This window comes from Periplaneta americana, chromosome 9 (genome assembly GCF_040183065.1).
Source record: "Periplaneta americana isolate PAMFEO1 chromosome 9, P.americana_PAMFEO1_priV1, whole genome shotgun sequence".
Taxonomy (NCBI): domain Eukaryota; kingdom Metazoa; phylum Arthropoda; class Insecta; order Blattodea; family Blattidae; genus Periplaneta; species Periplaneta americana.
This window is the reverse complement of record NC_091125.1, coordinates 63,622,142-63,641,597: the sequence shown is the minus strand read 5'-3', so window position 1 is coordinate 63,641,597 and position 19,456 is coordinate 63,622,142. Positions and strand designations below refer to the sequence as shown.

Genomic DNA, 19,456 nt, shown 5'->3' with positions numbered 1-19,456 from the left:
ACCAAGATTATCAGCTATATGGTATAATTAAACAATTATATGAAATATAATATTAACTTTAGTAGATACATCATCATCATCATCATCATCATCATCATCATCATCATCATCATCATCACCCATGGCGCTACAATTCATGTCTGAATCTGGGCCTCCTCAAGAACTCTCCTCCGCTGTCTCGATCCAACGCAATCGTTCTCCAGTTCCTCATTCTTAATGATTCAGCATCCCCATTCACTCCATCTATCCACCGCAATCTTGGCCTTCCTCTCCTCCTCATTGTAGTGTCATTATTTTCATTGGAATTTCTTCATCCTTCATCCTCATTAGATGTCCTGTCCACCACGTAGATAATATGGATTTATTCTACAGTTACAGATACGTAATACACATAGAATTTACCCTTAAATCCAGTGCACGGGTCTTCTAGCAATATATGCTTTGCACAACAGGTCTTATTTAGTAGACTTCGCCTCCTCACCTGAAATCAAAATCTAACCACTCTCCATAATATACATAGATTAATAGATCATAGTGTGTGGTGTACGAGTGATAAGGTACAGGAGAGTGGTTAGCTTATATATTATTTGAATTAACGTGTTATGCTACAAAAGTTTACTTATTATATAAGTTTTAGTAATATTACTAAAGTGATATTTCTATAGAAGCTGCACGTGTACTGTATGTCATAAATGAAATGAAGAGGGAGGGAAATGAAAGGAGAAACTTTAAAGGTACGCGAAAACACATCTTTGCAAGGAAGTTGGGGCTGCGAAAAACTGAATATGTGATCTTAGAAAGCATGATGATAGAGATATTCTAATAGTCAATATAATGTAATATAATCTAATGATATTTTTATTTAGAGTTCAGTCTAATTGACATATCACAGTATAAAATCAATAACACTTACAAATGTAAATGATCATTGCATATTATAAAATTGAAATGCAAACGTTTTCGCCCTTGGGCAGCATCAGGCATTTAACTCACAATATCGTATACAATTTTTTATATCTTTGCTGTGGAATGCATACCAGATAATTGAAATTACACTCTTCATATAATAATAAACAACTATTTACATGATTAACTCCATGATAAATAACAATCTGAAATTTAAGTGAGTATAGGTATTAAAATTATATATGATAAAATTGCGACTAAAATGTTGTATTGATCTTATGTTTCAAATTATAATTGTGATCATTAAAACAACATGATGAAAAACCATATGATTCCTCTTAAACTTCATAATAGGCCAAATACACTTCCATTAGTTGCTCGCACTGTAAACACCCAACTAATGAAAGTGTATTTGGCCTATTATGAAGTTTAAGAGGAATCATATGGTTTTTCATCATGTTGTTTTAATGATCAAAATTTTATAATTTGAAACATAAAACCAATGCAACATTTTCGTCACAATTCTATCATATATTATAATTTTAATACCTGTACTCACTTAAATTTCAGATTGTTATTTATCATAGAGTTAATCATGTAAAGAGTTGTTTATTATTATATACAAGATTGTAAATTTCAATTATCTGGTATGCATTCCACAGCAAAGATATGAAAAATTGTATAAGATATTGTGAGTTAAATGCCTGATGATGCCCAAGGGCGAAAACGTTTGCATTTCAATTTTATAATATGCAATGATCATTTACATTTGTAAGTGTTATTGATTTTAAACTGTGATATGTCAATTAGACTGAACTCTAAATAAAAAAACGAATATGTGAGCTCCAAGCCTGTTGGCCACTTGTCTCACTTCGGGTTTCGCTGCTCCACTGAAGGAGCACTAGAAAATTTTGAAGGGGAAAACCGAAAATGGAAGTAACCCATTAGCTACAACATACGGGGGAGTAGGGGAGCTGGCTGCAGGATCGGAAGAAGAAACACAGGAAGGTGTAAGTTTGTACACTATATGTCATGCAGTGATCGGCATTTCGTGACTTACAAGTCAACTCCTTAATACACAAGCACTCATCCCTTGTTCATTCAATGTTAAGCAGTGTGGGTATCCTCACCCTCCTAGCCTCCCCTTTGCTGTGTATAGCGAGCTGCAATTTATGAGACAATCTTTGTCGACCACAGCCACAGAGAAACAGATATTTAGGCCTGACCATAGTGAGGCGCAACGGGAGTAGCCGCGAAACGTACGGCTTGGCATAATAATAATAATAATAATAATAATAATAATAATAATAATAATAATAATAATAATAATCCGTGGCGCCACAGCCCTTGAAGGGATGCTGGCCTCACGTCCACATGCCGAAGCAGAGGTGGACGATCATCCAACCAGAATGGAGGTATCGTGTGGTTAGCACGATGATCCCCCCAGCCGTTATAACTGGCTTTCGCAACCGGATTTTGCTACCTATCGTAGCTCCCGAAGTGCATCACGATGCTGGGTGGGCACCGGTTCCATACACTGGCCGAAATTTCATGAGAAAATTTCTTCCCCCATGAGAACTCGAACTAGCGCACATTCCGTAACATGGCATAGGACTATGGCTTGGCATAGCAATTTAAAACTATAAAGTAAGGCGGACCTGGAGTAACTTACTATAATTTGTAGCAAGTCTGTCTTACAGAAATAAGATGACGAAATAAATATTCTATTCTATTCTATTCTATTCTATTCTATTCTATTCTATTCTATTCTATTCTATTCTATTCTATTCTATTCCATATAAGTGATATTTACAAAACATACTGCAACAGCATAGATTCTACCCTAACTTAACAACAGAGAAGGTCCACGTCTATATAATTCGATAATAAAAATTCATCCAGAATTGACTACTTTAAGCAATAAAATTTTCAGATCCAGAATTAAAAAATTTATATGACAGACTTCCCTGTATATATATATATATATATATATATATATATATATATATATATATATATATATATATATTATGTACCATGTATTGTAAAACAAGTTTATTTCTATCCTAAGTGTATTTTTCTATTTTATCTTGGTTACTATATCAACATGACCTGCACTAATTATACTACTAATAATAATTTAATATTAATCTCAACATCGTCTCTTTTTTCACTCAGTTATTACTAGTATTATTATTTACTAATTTTATTATCATCTTTATGTGACCTTTTCTCTTAAGTATTTTGTCTATAAAGTATGTATATCTATGTAACGGAACTGTCCCCGAACACGAGCTTTGCTCTTTCGGGGTATTTTAATGTAACCTTTTTATGTATATGTTATTATTAAATAAAATCTATTCTACATCTAAAAGATATGCAAGTTTATGATTCAATAGTTATCATTGTCCGTTTTTATTATTATTATTATTATTATTATTATTATTATTGTTATTATTATTATTATTATTATTATTATTATTATTATTATTATTATTATTATTATTATTAAGACATAGCCGACACCTTCGTCAACTCGTGTCCTAAATTTGGACAGCTGATGCCCTAAGCTGTCTCGCCTTGAAGAGGAACAGTCCAATATTTTGCTGATATACTCTACTCCCCGTAAAGTCTAGACATGCCACCGATCTCCTATTCCTTCTTAACATCGAGGGTAGTGGATATCTTTTTCTAAGCTGCTCTGTTTCCTTACAGTGCCCTAGATGTGTTCCCAGGATTCCTTTTCGGCACAAAATGGGCAAATGCAGGCCTCTCTAGTCAGGAAATTGGCATGACGAAGGGCAACCGCTAAGACGTCACAGGACAATCACAAGAAGGAAAATTTCTTCCATTGCCCACGCCATGAATGGAATCTCGGGTCGTTTGGTTGTGAAGCGCACGGACTGTTCACAAAGCCACAATAGTAATTTTTGTCATCTTCCAATATGTCTTCGACCTCAAATAATATATGCTATACATGAGCCATTTATATGTAACCATATTGTCAACCTGAACTTTAAAACAGGGCTTAATCGTGTACATAGGTACGTAACCATATTTTCAACTTGTATATACTTTATGTATATGCTCGGATTTCCAACATAGTGTATGACGAGCAATTGTTTCAGTAGCCTATAATTTATAGCTATCATAACTCTTTTGGCATTATCTCGTGTTATTTTTCTTTCAGTTTAAGTCTGTCAGTGATGGGAAGTAATCTTGATTGATTTGACGTATCTGATAAAACATCTCCAAAGTGAACAGATCATTTACACTTATTAACAACATAATTTTATAGAAATTTTCTCTCTTTTGAACCAGATAGACATTTTTAAATGTTTGTCTTAGATAAGCTAATGACAAACTTTGTTTACGTTGCAATTAAGAAAGTTGTCATTGAAAAGTATATCCCACTCTTCAAACTCCGTGATTACGTTCCGTTTAGATTATGCCTTTTTCAATTACTGATATGCGTGCGCAATCCTTTCACTCAGAAAAGTAACATCTGTTTGTACGAACGATCTTATCTTATACTCTTTAATTATTTCCTGCATTCAAAATGAAAGTCATGGGCGCAGCCCAGGCAGTAGCGCATTTTTTCCTACAGGTTCTGGGCTGCGAACAGTGTGAAATTTTCCCAGTCTAGGTGGACAAAAATCAAATTTAGACTTGTTTAGTTAGGTGTAGATGAATATGAATTTACGTTCTTTAACACTTGAAGAATGTTGTGAGGAATAGCTTTCACTGTTTTATCAGCGGCAAGCTATATTTTGAAGGATATAAACAATGAGCTCTTCCTAACACTTCTCGGTCCTGTTCAGTCGTAAACAGAGAGGCTTACTATGTGGTTGAAAAATAGATAATTGTTTGTGATTTATTGTGTTGTGATGCATAGAATCTGTTCAGATAGGTACGTTCTTACTAATGTCACTTCAGTTTCAAGTTTGTAAAGTATTTTTTTTTCTTATAGTACGGTTTAAATATTACAATTGAAAAGAATATATATATTTTTTTAAGTTCTCTAAATATAATGTGAATTTTAGTATAGCCGGTCACGTCCGGTTACAACAATTCTTTTACCACTTAATACAGAATCATTTAGAGTGTTGAATCTTTGTTTCGAAGTTTGCGCGTTCTTACGCATTTACCTGTAATTATTTTCTTAGGGTGGGCATACCTTAACGTGATGATAACTGTTTCATGTTTGGCTTAACAGCAGAAAAGAATCATGGAATGAGGAATTTTTAATCACTGTTAAGTGTTAAAGTTAAAAGTTATGTTTTTATTTAACGACGCTCGCAACTGCAGAGGTTATATCAGCGTCGCCGGATGTGCCGGAATTTTGTCCCGCAGGAGTTCTTTTACATGCCAGTAAATCTACTGACATGAGCCTGTCGCATTTAAGCATACTTAAATGCCATCGACCTGGCCCGGGATCGAACCCGCAACCTTGGGCATAGAAGGCCAGCGCTATACCAACTTGCCAACCAGGTCGACTCTGTTAAGTGTTTTAGGCCTGCAAAATTATTCACATGACATCGAACATCAGGTTTAAAATATTTTGGACACATTTTTATCTAACTTTAACAAACGTACCTTGGGTCAGAACGCAAATATAGTAGCTGGACAAAATTAATAACTTCTCTCCTTTCTTACAGATTTTTATGAAACTTTGTACAGAAGTTACAGGTAGAATATATTTTTATCTACAAAGTCTGATTATGTTTCTATAAGAGGAACTGCCTATTTATAGTGGTGCATTTAAACAAAATTAATAACTTATCTTCTTTATAATATATTATTTTATGAAACTATGTACAATTAGGCCTACAGGTAACATGCAGGTGTAATTAGAGTTCGTACACAAAAGAAAATGTGCTACTGTAACCTTTGTACAAAGTTTCATAAAAATCTGTTATGTAGCACAGAAGTTAATTTTCTCTTATGGAACCGTAAATATACTTTGTACACAAAAAATATATGCTACCTGTAAATTCCATACAATGTTTCATAAAAATCAGTTAGATAGGAGAAAAGGTATTAATTTTGTCTAAAACCTCCCTCTATAAAAGGGTAGTTCCTCTTACATAAACGCAGTGGCGTAGCGTCAATGTAAGCTAAAAAGCTTAGCTTCCCCAGTTAATAATAATTTCATAATAAACCTGCAGTTTATGGAGAAAATTATTTATTAATTTTAATAGAATTTATATTTACGCGTTAAATATTGTGATGCGGCAGCTCAGGATGATTTGTGATGCAGCAGTAAACAAGAAGCCTGCACACACCAGCTTCCAAGCAGACCGGTTTCTTCTGTGTAATCCACCCCGCAGATTTTCCATCCCTTTCTAACTAAGCTACCCTAGTCGCAAGGCTCGCAAAGAAGCTAGCTTTAACATTTAAAATAAGTAGTTTCCGAGTTATCCCTTTTCGTCAGTTGTTTTCAGTTGAAGTGTTAGTGTGCACTGTGGCTGATATAATAAATAATGAGCGAAATAATAGTTCTGACACTAATTTACTTGAATTTTTTTAGGACAATTGTATTATCAAAACTGACTTACGAACAAGAGTGTGATTTAAAAAACAAATGACCGACTCCCTTGCTGTCAATGAAGGACACAACCAAAAGACAGACGCATAGTTACGTAATGATACTAATATTGTGATTTCTCTAAGTATGACAGGGAGTGAGCTAATGTTATACGTATACGTGTCTATTTGTTAAGAGATATGTATAAACCGTGAAATCATATTTTATTACGTATCATTTGAGGTCATGCCTTATTGGTGTTACTTACGATGTTCCAACCAATCTTCGACTGCTGACTTGAAATTGACTACTATTTATTTTAAGACTGTATTTTTGTAACACGTTTTCTCATATTGCATGAAAGACAACTTGAGTTAGCTTCCCCTGCTCAAAATTTCATGCTACGCCACTGCATAAACGTAATCAGAGTTTGTACACAAAACGTATGTGCTACCTATAAGGTTTTTACTAAATTTCATAACAGTCCGTTAGAATGTAGAGTAGTTATTAATTTTGTGCAGCGTTTTTGCACACTGTGTTGCGGTCGCGCGTGGATTGGATTCCTGATTTGGCTGATTATCTGGTTGTTTTTTCCGAGGTTTTCCCCAACTGTAAGGCCAATGTCAGGTAGTAGGACTTCGAATCCTCGGCCTCATCTCGCTAAGTACCACCTCGCAATCACCAATGAGAAAAATCTGTTATCCTATTGGAAATCGAACCCGTGACTTTCTGGCTTACAGTATAACAGCTTAACCGCGCCCACTATTTGTCTTCCTCTTTAAATTATAACTAATTCAAATTAAAGTAACATTTTCAATTTCGAAAGGTATCTTAGATTTGAAAATAATGTTGGGAATGAAATACAATATTAACTTACTTTTAATAGTAATTTATAAAATCTTTATATTTCTATTTCATTACCTGAAAATTAATTTTAATAGAAGATCTTGATTAATCTTGTTTCCAAAGAGTTAGAATGTCTTTTTCAGTATTAATCGTAAAATAACTTCAACACCATTAACTTCTTATATCGATCCATTTTATCGTTTCATTTATCTTAAAATTTTTATATTTTCCCTTTATAATTACGTTCTTTACAAAAGGATACACTTCATAATCTTTTGAGTTACTTATATAATTAAATCGCGTATCGTTTTATTCATAAAGTTCTCAGAAGTCATAACCATTCAAGCTAGAGACTACGTCTGGTTACCCTACTCGTTATGGATGGCTTTGAAAATCTAATTTCGCTACTCACTGTAGCTCCCATAATTCAGGCCTATCATTGCCACCGGTCCCATTCACTGCCCGAAATTTTACGAGAAAACTTCTCCTATCTTCAGGACTCGAACCAGCGCACAATCCATAACGTTAAACAAGATATCGCGCCTAGTTCGCCGAGTTAGCTTTGTGGTATCGTGTCTGCCTCTAGACTAGCAGGGTTCGATTCCCGGAGGGATCAGAAATTTTCATGTAAAATTTCTACCTCGGGACTAGGATATATGGCGGTGCACAACTTCTAATCACTAAATTGTGCACAAATATGCCTGGTTAAATCCCAAATCTCTCCGCAGTGCATATGAAGAGAAGGCATATGTTACTATTGATAGTGATTCGTCCGTCGGATGGGGACGTTAAGCCTGGCGGCTTTTCGGCAGAAGTAGACTATGTACCAGGTTTCCCCTTCTCCCATTCTCACCTTCATCATCATCCTTACCCATTTCCTACACTGCACTTATACATACACTCACCCTAATATGCGACATAACTCCTCACAGATATAGTCTACACCATGCATAACGTAGCCCGCCGAATAGGTGTGTAACTTCAAATGGGTCACAGTTCTGCCATCTATCCGAAATTTTCGGAACCCGAATCACACAAGTGAAGTGGGTAGGTATTAGACACTCACACATACAGATATGACGCCTTAAAAATGCACGAGACAATTGGAAACATTACATAGGAGAAAATTAAATGCACATCAACTTTTCCCTAGGAAATATTCCAATGTTACTTGTAGTAGTAGTAGTAGTAGTAGTAGTAGTAGTAGTAGTAGTAGTAGTAGTAGTAGTAGTAGTAGTAGTAATAGTAGTAGTAGTAGTAGTAGTAGTAATGGTGGTGGTGGTAGTGGTGACGGTGTTGATAGTAGTAGTAGCTTCATTTTGTCTGACAGAGTTAAGGCTAAAAGGTCTTCTTTTTCCCTCAACTAGATTGTAATTATATACATGAAATAGGCCTACATAAAACACGCAAACAGAATACAGAACAACACAGATGTAGACATAACATAAAGTAGACAATTACATATTACATATCAGGATTAGTTACATAACAGTTGGAAACATTACATATAAAATCAAATACATCAACATTTCCCTGTAAAATATTCCAATGTTACTTTTAGTCAAAGTCTTTCTTTCTTAATTAATTTTTCGGCTCTGATGTTGTTTTGGTTAAAAAAGTATTAGTGCAATATTCTCATTGGCAGAGAAAAACAAAAATATGAAAATCAATGTTCTCATGATGTTTTTTTTTTATTTTATTGGGTTATTTTACGAAGCTGTATCAACATCTAGGTTACTTAGCGTATGAATGATATGAAGGTGATAGTGCCGGTGAAATGAGTCCTGGGTCCAGCACCGAAAGTTACCCAGCATTTGCTCGTATTGGGTTGAAGGAAAACCCCGGAAAAAACCTCAACCAGGTAACTTGCCCCGACCGGGATTCGAACCCGGGCCACCTAGTTTCGCGGCCAGACGCGCTGACCGTTACTCCACAGGTGTGGACCTCATGATGGTGGTGGTGGTGGTGGTGGTGGTGGTGGTAGCTTCACAGAACCGGCGGTGGCAGCTGGTATAGAAGTATGGAGGTAGGCTACTTATCGGGCGGGACATGAAGCATCCCAATGCATTGCAAAGTAAAAATTTTTGTTCTCCCGTGATGGAATGAGTTACGTGCCGACTGTGCTGACTGGCTATGTCGGCCCCAACATCCGCCACATTATGCAAGCCTTCATTATATGGATAGTATAATATACTTCTCGTTGTGGCCTGTGATTCCTCATAGATCTATACAAATTGAGTCGTGATATCCACTGAAATCCCATAGGGGTTTTCGGTGAATTCTGTATGGAAATAATCTAGAACTCATCATCATTGCAATATCTAAAAATATTTAGACAAACTGGCTGATTTGGTTCTGCACAATCAAAAGTGATGTCCTATTTTTCTATACAGAGATGATAATGAAAGGGGAATTGTGGAGAATATTGGTGATATAACGAGGGATAAGCTAGAGACCCCGAGAAAAACCCTCACAACCTTGGCTTTGCCCAACACAATGCAACTCCGCCATCACCCAGATTTGAACTCGTGTTAGCGGTCGTTGTAAATCAACGTTCAGCCAACTGACCTGCTAGGGTAGGTAAAGTCCAAATTTCATGAGAGGATCCCTGCGAGGGGAGTATGGTCCTTGAGGGGTAAGAGGAGAGAGTAAGCCAGTAACTCACCGTTCTTGAAGGAGCAGGTGGATGGGACTGATGTCATTGGCCGGCTGAGATAAACAAGGCTCAGTCAATGGCCGGCCGGCTCCGTGTCGGGGATAGGTTTTAAGAGTGGGGGAAAACTCGCATTCCTCGCTCGGATCTTCTCGTGAAATGCGGACAGTAGTGGTAATAATAATAATAATAATAATAATAATAATAATAATAATAATAGTAATAATAATAACAATCATAATAATAGTAATAATAATAATAATAATAATAACTGTAATATCAATATAATTAACAAGTACCGGTATTGAAACAAATTGTGTCAAAACTAAAAACAGACTAGGGAAATAGAGGGCATATTTTGGTTAGTTAGTCCTCATATGTTCAAAATTGCTGTAGAATAAAATAAGTAAAACTCTCCGGATGTGTTTCTACGGAAATAATGACACAGAACAAACTACAAGGGTAAATCGCAATATAGCGAACGTAGAAGCTCCGCCCACGATCCCTTCCAATTTTCCACTCTACGTGATAGGCGAATGCACATTTCATGTGGGTGGGGATAACTTCCCCTACTGGCGTTCGCTATATTGCGATTTATCCAACTACAATAGTCAACAATATACCTAATAAAGATGATAATAACAATATTGCCTTTTAGAACTTTCGACATTCCTTGGAAAGTGTTCAAAAAGGATGCTTTTTTGAAGGTGCTCTTAGGGTTGTGGTTGCAATTCTCAGTAGATTTTGGATATATAGTCTGTTTCATATATCTACTGTATTTGTGGTAGGGAAAGATGATGTTGGAGATGATAATTATCACAATAATAATATCAAATAAAATGAGAATGGCAGTAAGTTTTATTTCTCACATTTAGACAGATTAAATACATACAATAGATACTATTTACACCACTCGTGTTACTCTATATGAACACGTCAGATGTTCGAAGTTCATGTTGCAGGTCTTAGTTTTCAGATTTCAGAATGTCAACCAAACTGCTCAACTTCATGAGCCTCTGCACACAACCTGCGTTCTCCGGAAGCTCGCACTGGCTGGTTTCCATGTTGAAGTGGAGCCCTTCTTCGCACTGAGCGCATTCTGGCAATCCCTTTACGCATTTGTAGTAGTACACGCAGTCGATGGGATGGGCGATGAAGCTCTCGACTTCGGAGTCTGGGCAGACAGGCTCAGAGAAGCGAGCTGGGATCTTTGGACAAGTGCAAGGAGGCTTTTCACAAGGATCGGGGCAGACGTAAGGCTCGCACTGGAAGTTGCAAGGACAGTCGCAGATTTTGAATTTGCTGTTGAAGACCCAGCCGCCCGGGCACTCGTGTGGCACCGGCAAACGGTTGCTGTCACACTCGTAGTACCAGCTGCACTCCAGCGGATGGGGCAGGCGCTCACCCTCGCATTTGCACGCCGGGCATTCCAGCTTGCATGGAGGCGGGCATTCCTCGCAGGTTCCAGGAGGACCAATCGTACACTCTTCGGGATTCACAGCTGCGTGTGCGACCGACAAGATGGCCGCAAATCCAAGCACAACCAACAATCCTGAGGATATGAAAATCAAGCTAGAAAACATGACGTTCTGTGCTATTTGTAGGCCTAACTGTGTAACCTATTTTGTTTCAAACTCTGTATTACTTCGGACATAATCAAACAAAGCAGAGATTAAATTTATCGGTATAACAATGGGTAAATCGCAATATAGCGAACGTAGAAGCTCCGCCCACCACCCCTTCCACTTTTCCCCTACTAGCTCAACAGACACTCTACGTGATAGGCGAGTTTGTTTCGACTGCACATTTCATGTGTGTGGGGATAACTTCCCCTACTGGCGTTCGCAATATTGCGATTTGTTCATATTGGCTACTCTTTATTTGGTCAGATAAGATACAAAATTAAAGAGGACTTGGAACTCGTAGGCTTACACATTCTGAATGAAATCAGTAAAAATAAACACATGTTACATCATGAAATGTATAGGGGAGAGTCGGGTAGTATCGGACATCGGGTAATATCGGACAGTGCGTTTCTTTCATCTACCACCATATGGTAGTACCTGAATGACATGGTTACGTTTCTCTATGCGACATCACAGAAACGTAACCATGTCAAACAGGTACTATCATCGTGTGGTAGATGAAAGAAACTCACTGTCCGATATTACCCGATGTCCGATACTACCCGACTCTCCCCTATACGTCACAATTTCTGTACAAATTTTGAAACAACGGTGATATGAGGAATTATCGTTAGAAACACCTCTATAATACTACACTTCGTGAATTATTATTATTATTATTATTATTATATTATTATTATTATTATTATTATTATTATTATTATTATTATTATTATTATTATTATTATTATTCATTCATTCATAGTATTCTGGCCAAGGGCAGGTCTTTCACTGCGAACCCAGCATTCGCCAGTATTTTCTATTTTCTGCCTTCCTCTTAGTCTCTTCATATGACCAGTCCTATATATCTTAATGTCATCTATCATCTGATATCTTCTTCTGCTCCGAACTCTTCTCCCGTTCACCATTCCTTCCAGTGCATCCTTCAGAAGGCAGTTTCTTCTCAACCAGTGACCCAGCCAATTCCTTGTCCTCTTTCTGATCAGTTTCAGCATCATTCTTTCTTCAACCATTCTTTCCAACACAGCTTCGTTTCTTATTCTGTCTGTCCATTTCACACACTCCATCCTTCTCTATATCCACATTTCAAATATTATTATTAGACCTATTATATTATTATTATTATTATTATTATTATTATTATTATTATTATTATTATTATTATTACGCATTGTATTCTTCACCTGACATAATTAGGAACATTAAATCCAGACGTTTTAGATGGGCAGGGCATGTAGCACGTATGGGCGAATCCAGAAATGCATATAGAGTGTTAGTTGGGAGACCGGAGGGAAAAAAGACCTTTGGGGAGGCCGAGACGTAGATGGGAGGATAATATTAAGATGGATTTGAGGGAGGTGGGATATGATGATAGAGACTGGATTAATCTTGCACAGGATAGGGACCGATGGCGGGCTTATGTGAGGGCGGCAGTGAACCTTCGGGTTCCTTAAAAGCCATTTGTAAGTAAGTTGTAAGTAAGTATTATTATTATTATTATTATTATTATTATTATTATTATTATTATTATTATTATTACGCATTGTATTCCTCACCTGACATAATTAGGAACATTAAATCCAGACGTTTTAGATGGGCAGGGCATGTAGCACGTATGGGCGAATCCAGAAATGCATATAGAGTGTTAGTTGGGAGACCGGAGGGAAAAAGACCTTTGGGGAGGCCGAGACGTAGATGGGAGGATAATATTAAAATGGATTTGAGGGAGGTGGGATATGATGATAGAGACTGGATTAATCTTGCACAGGATAGGGACCGATGGCGGGCTTATGTGAAGGCGGCAGTGAACCTTCGGGTTCCTTAAAAGCTATTTGTAAGTAAGTTGTAAGTAAGTAAGTATTATTATTATTATTATTATTATTATTATTATTATTATTATTATTATTATTATTATTAGACTGAAATCGTGAGAATTTTATTTCTAACATCTTTGTGTCCATTAGATACCTATTATAATAGAATATTAAATATTGCTTAAAGACAGATGACATAATAAATGAAAATTTGTTACCCGACGAAAAAACTTCATCTTATACAGCCTGACAAGGGTTCATTGGCAGTCATTTTAAGGGACGAATCCTGAGCGTATTGTGAATGGAAAAGTTCTCTACTATTTTGTTCCTTTTCGCGCAGAGTTTCCTGAGATAGTACTTGGTCTACATGATAAATTTTACTCCGATTGTATTTTAAGCTCGTTTAGAACTAGGCTTACACTTCTTACAAACGTCATTACTGTATATTATAGTTCTCGGTTCCAGCAAATAATGTTGCCTAATGTTTCTGGCGCGTTTACGGTTTAAGAGTATTTTGATATGGTAGTTATTAATAAATACCGATAACTTTAATTATTGGATATTTGGCAACGTTTGTTACCAGAAGCGTGCTTCAACTTAAGCTCTGACCACCGCGGGACGTAAGTGCAGTCACCTTGTGAGAAAAGTCTGATGTTGACATTGATTATGTAACAGCTCTCACTACGTACTAAAGATAAGGGGTGTTTTCGTGCGTTGACAAATGCTACTCTATTTACTGCGATGTTGCAGTTTTTTTTCTAGAAACAAAGTCGGTTTCCCGTTAAATGAAAAGAAAGAATGCAAAGTGGCAAAAGAAAATTCTGTTTCTTTTGTCTTAAAGATTAACTCTGTGAAGTTACCGTCATCGAACACCTTCCACTCTGTATAGGCTACTTTTACGATGTTAGTTATAATTAGCTCTCTGCCGAATAAAACTAACTGGAATTCAATGTAATTCCTGCTTTCATCGCTAGATTTAATTCTTGCAATAATAATTCCTGTTAATTATTTTATTAGGACTTGGGCGCTACGCGGTAGCTTTTTACCACTCTTCTGTTGATTGGAGTGGTAATAGTACTCTTCTACAAAATCAGTTTTATAACACAAGGGTCCACACCTGTGGAGTAACGGTCAGCGCGTCTGGCTGCGAAACCAGATGGCCCGGGTTCGAATCCCGGTCGGGGCAAGTTACCTGGTTGAGGTTTTTCCCGGGGTTTTCCCTCAACCCATTACGAGCAAATGCTGGGTAACTTTCGGTGCTGGACCCCGGACTCATTTCACCGGCATTATCACCTTCATATCATTCAGACGCTAAATAACCTAGATGTTGATACAGCGTCGTAAAATAACCCAATAAAATAAAAAAATAACACAAGAACTGTAAAGTTTCATCAAGGAAAATAATAATAAGATTTACGAAGATACAAATTTTGTGATAATAGCGTATTTCATAATAATTTTAGCCACTATAATGTAGGCCTACCTTCAGACACAGAGAATTACGTTCTTAAACCATTTCTTCCCTACTTGTATAAGAAATAGGCCCTAAATCTGAATTAGAAATATAAAAATATAAGACGGCATAGTGGTGTAAATTTAACGCAAGACCATCGTCTACAATATGAAGTTATAGAAAATACTTTTCCTTCAGAGGATTAGTAGGCCTAGAGCTGCTTGTTTCAAATGAGTTTACCTCACCTTGAGAATTCATCATGGTCTTGATGTAGTGTAGAAGTAACCAACGGTTGTAACCTCACTGAGAAATGGACCCTTAAGTCAATATTATATACTAATTCAGTTTGATGTACTTTGAACATACAATTTTGAAATAGTGATATTACAAATAGATTGCGTTATTCGACAGAGATAACAATCTCACTTCGATAAATTACACCCATTTCTGAATGAAGGATATCGTTCTGGAGGGATTACAATAATCTTGACTGATTTAGGTTAATATGGTTTTGATGTGATAAATCGATTAATTTAAATTTAGCGAAAAATAGTAGTGACGTAAAATACAGTAATCTTTTCTTTTTCTTCAATAAGTGTTGCGATTATACTAACTCTACAAACACTTGATTTTGGTTTTACTAGCACGTACAAATAGGAGATCATGAAGAAAGTGATTAAATATTCATGAATGGATGCAGAAGTTCATGTATACTGATCACAGAAGGTGAGAGAAATTGAAGAATTCCAAAATCTATTATGTGAATTAATGCTTTAAATGACTTAATAATATTTGGGTCAAATAATAGTTAATCAATAAGCGAAAAAATTAACATATTAATGATTGATTGAAGAAATGGATGTAGAAAGACTGATTTATTTTAAATTCGGAAGTTATCTTCGTTCTAGGTTTGGAAATTTACGCTAAAAATTAGTTCCTGTGTGACGCTAAATAACTTACGTATGAAATGCGTAATTTATGTTATAAATTATTGGAAACAGTTAATACATTTTGAACTTGCTCTAAATATTTTTTTTCTCCTCTCTCTTCTCTTTTTTCATTTTTTTATTATCTTGATATATTACTTAACCGTTTGTATCTGTATGCTATATAGTACGATTTTGCTATTCAACTTTTTATGTCTTATAACCCACATGTATTCTCCTATTAATATATTAACTGTACATTATATCTCAAGTAAATTAATCGTCAAATTTATCTCTAGCAGTTTATGTCTTATAAATTGTATATATTCCCCTTATGTTATGTAACTGATTTTGATTAAGTTATATGTAATTTTCTACTTTATTTTATATTATCTAACTAATCTTGACTATTTGTAATTTTCTACTATATTTTATGTAATCTCTAAGGTATCTTTTGTGTTGTTTTGTAATCTAGCACATAATTTTGTACTTCATTTATATTATTGAAGCCTGGTTGAGTGGAATAGAAGGCCTTATGGCCTTAACTCTGCTAGGCAAAATAAAACTGCTACTACTACTACTACTACTACTACTACTACTACTACTACTACTACTAAATACAATAAACGAAAAAAAAAATTACAACGGCCTCTAATTCTCAAACTAACATCTGTACGAGCGCGGGTTACTTGCAGTAAATCAAACGAGCTGTCTCCGTATATTTTGCATTTCTTCAAACCTTTACAAACACTAACTGATGCCACACATTGTTTCCACGTATTTGTCGTTACTCGCTGAAACAGACCATTGCGTGTTATATCCAACGCTTAACTTACTAGTTATGAAAGCCTGCCGACAATTTTAACCGTGTGAAAATTTTCTATTTTTTCAATTTCCCACCAAAAGCCGGCGTCTTTTATTTGTGTTTTATTTTATGCCGAACTCCCTATTTTCTCTTTACGTGAATTTCTATGACTGAATATAGTCTTCATAAGTAATTCTGACTCTGTTTTCCCTTATTCCAAAGACCGATAAACTGTGAATTATAAAGGAATGAAATTAAAGAATCAATTTCAGTTATTCACTTTATTCCGAAGTGTGTAGTAAAGGTTGATAATAAATTACTTTAAAATTAACAATACCCTGTATTACAAAAATAGTTAAGAAACGATTCCTCAAAACGGTAATCATCTGATTTCATCGAGTTCTTGCAAGTCATCAAATTCAATAATTATTACTGTATTGGCGTCAAGCTGAATATTAGTATGAAGGACAGCATTAATCATGCCATTGCTGAGTTCTTCTGCTGCAACACTCCGTGTGGTGTAATATATTTTGTTCATCACAACGATAGATTTATGAATCCAGCGTATAAGTCTTTTACGCGAAAGACTATTGGCCGAAGTCTATAGCAAATTAAAAAGGTACCGGAAACTGCCCTTATTGATGAATTAAAAAATTACTCTAACAATAATAAAATCATCGTCACTTGGGCACGCAGCAGTAAGTGTGAGAACATCTTGCTAGAGTATTTTGATATACCTATAAGGAATTGCGGAAATGGGAGGAAAATTATACGAAATCGTCCAAGAAGCAAAAAAGCTTGTGGAAGTGAAATATGACGCTGGTGTATAGGCCTATTGCACAATGTCGGAAAACGCAAGCAATATGTACAAAATTGACGATGCAATGCAACTATCCTATAAAATTTAAAGATTCTGTACAATCCTACTTCTTCGCATATCTCTTTTTTATTAGCCGTATCAGGTGTTTTAATGCAGGTGACTTTGTGCATTATATTGTTGTTTTTCTCTAATGGAAATGTACTACCAAGAAAGTTAAATATCTTACCTATTCTACTGGCTGATTACGTATCATTATCTTTGTCCTTAGTCATTAATCCTGCTTTAATCCTTTAACTTTCTTGTGCGTAGATATTTTTAGATTACATTTTATCCCAATACAGTTTTAAATGTTAGCCCTGCAATGCTCCCCGGGATGATTCGTCATTCCATATGACCCCATTTTCTTCTGTAGTTCAGTCTAATAATCTAATAATAGCTTGGATATTCAACGACAACAAAAGTTTCAATTATCTGTAGTGGTGGGAGGGGGGAGAGAAAAGTCGTGTAGTGACAACATAGGTATCCCAGGTGAGCAGCAATGAGTCCAAAAAAGGGTGAGCAGTCCAGGGTTAAATAACATTTTTTACCAGCACCAACAATAACTTAATATCATTCTTACAATATATAATATTGAATCGCAGCAAAGGTATTATCTTCATCAGCTCTTTCATTTTTATTTTCACCACCTCCTACATTTCCAAATCCACTATCTACTCTACCTCCACCATCTCTTCCATCCCCTTTCCACCATCTTCTGTATCTTTCCTCTCCATCATCTCCTGCATCTAAATTTCCACAATATCTTGCATTTCCATCTCCACATTCATCTTTACCATCATCACCACCACCACCACCACCTTCATCTTCATATTTATTAGACCATCACCATCATCATCATCATCATCATCATCGTCGTCGTCGTCGTCAGAAACAACAGATTTTCTAGAATCCGACGCAATTAATGTTGAAGATGCATATGAGACTATAGTCCCGTCGCTCTTATTTCCGGTAGCCAATCACGTTGCAGGTCGGCTTGTCATTCGCTATTGATGATGTAATGAATTTCCTAAGGCTCGATAAATACTTCACATAATATCGCCCGCCATTGTGGCTCTTTCGTTGGCGTTCGCAGAAATCACACGAGGATGTTATTTGCCGCTCAATTATTTGCTCAGTTACAGTGCGTTTGAGTTATTATAATAGGAGCTACGACATGATAATGTTTAACGGTGAAGCAAATAGATTCCTCATCTGGTAGCTCGTCAACGAAAGAACAAAAATGGCGAACGATACTACCTACCTAGACTTTATAGAGCCTTCACTTCCTAAGACGTAAGCAAAGCGGAGGAGTCACACCGGAAATAACAGCGACACGACTATACTTTCCAACACATTTTAATGCATCGGAATGCATTGGAATCTTGAATGGTATTCTTGAATTACACGTTTTCCAGGAAACCTTGCTTGAAACAACGAAGGAAATTGTAAACCTTAATTACAGATTTCATGTTGAGTAGTAGAAATGTTGCAAGTTGTAATGAAGTATAATGCAATTCCCCATTCCACCATCCATCGCACGTATTGCTAGCTCTATAAAACTTGACATATGGCTTCACTGTACCTAGTGAGTATTATTTTGGCCATTTTTCTCAGGCACCATTTCATCCAGTAAGTTACCTGTTATCGCAATCTTCTTTCCCTCAATCTTCCTCAGATACGACTCATATATATATATATATATATATATATATATATATATATATATAAAGAGCTCGCGAGAAAAACGATGAATGTCACATTTCTGTTATGGATTAGATAATGATCTAATTGAGTTTATAACTGCAAGATGTAGTGCTGTTTCTATAGAAAATAAAGGAAAGGATTACTGTATTCGTGGTGATAATTCTCCTTTTTACCATTTCTCATAAGAACAACATTAAATTTCGCAGTGATCCATTGAATTAGATAATGACATCAACCTTAAGAAAACTGTGACATTCATCGTTTTTCCCGCGAACTCTTCAATATATATATATAGGGTGTTTCAAAAATACGGGGCA

At 36.0% G+C, this 19,456-nt stretch overlaps 1 protein-coding gene across 1 annotated transcript in view; it reads right to left on the bottom strand.

The window, feature by feature from the left end:
• Positions 1–10,767: 10,767 nt before the first annotated feature.
• The window catches only part of LOC138705589 (uncharacterized), an 80,275-nt gene continuing 71,586 nt past the window's right edge, over positions 10,768–19,456 (bottom strand). Inside the window, exons 8-9 of the mRNA XM_069834191.1 lie at positions 18,116–18,259; positions 10,768–11,484 (exon numbers count right to left, since the gene is read on the bottom strand). Coding sequence (XP_069690292.1) covers positions 10,898–11,484; positions 18,116–18,259 — 731 coding nt within the window. The 3' untranslated portion in view covers positions 10,768–10,897. The remainder of the gene's footprint in view (positions 11,485–18,115; positions 18,260–19,456) is intronic.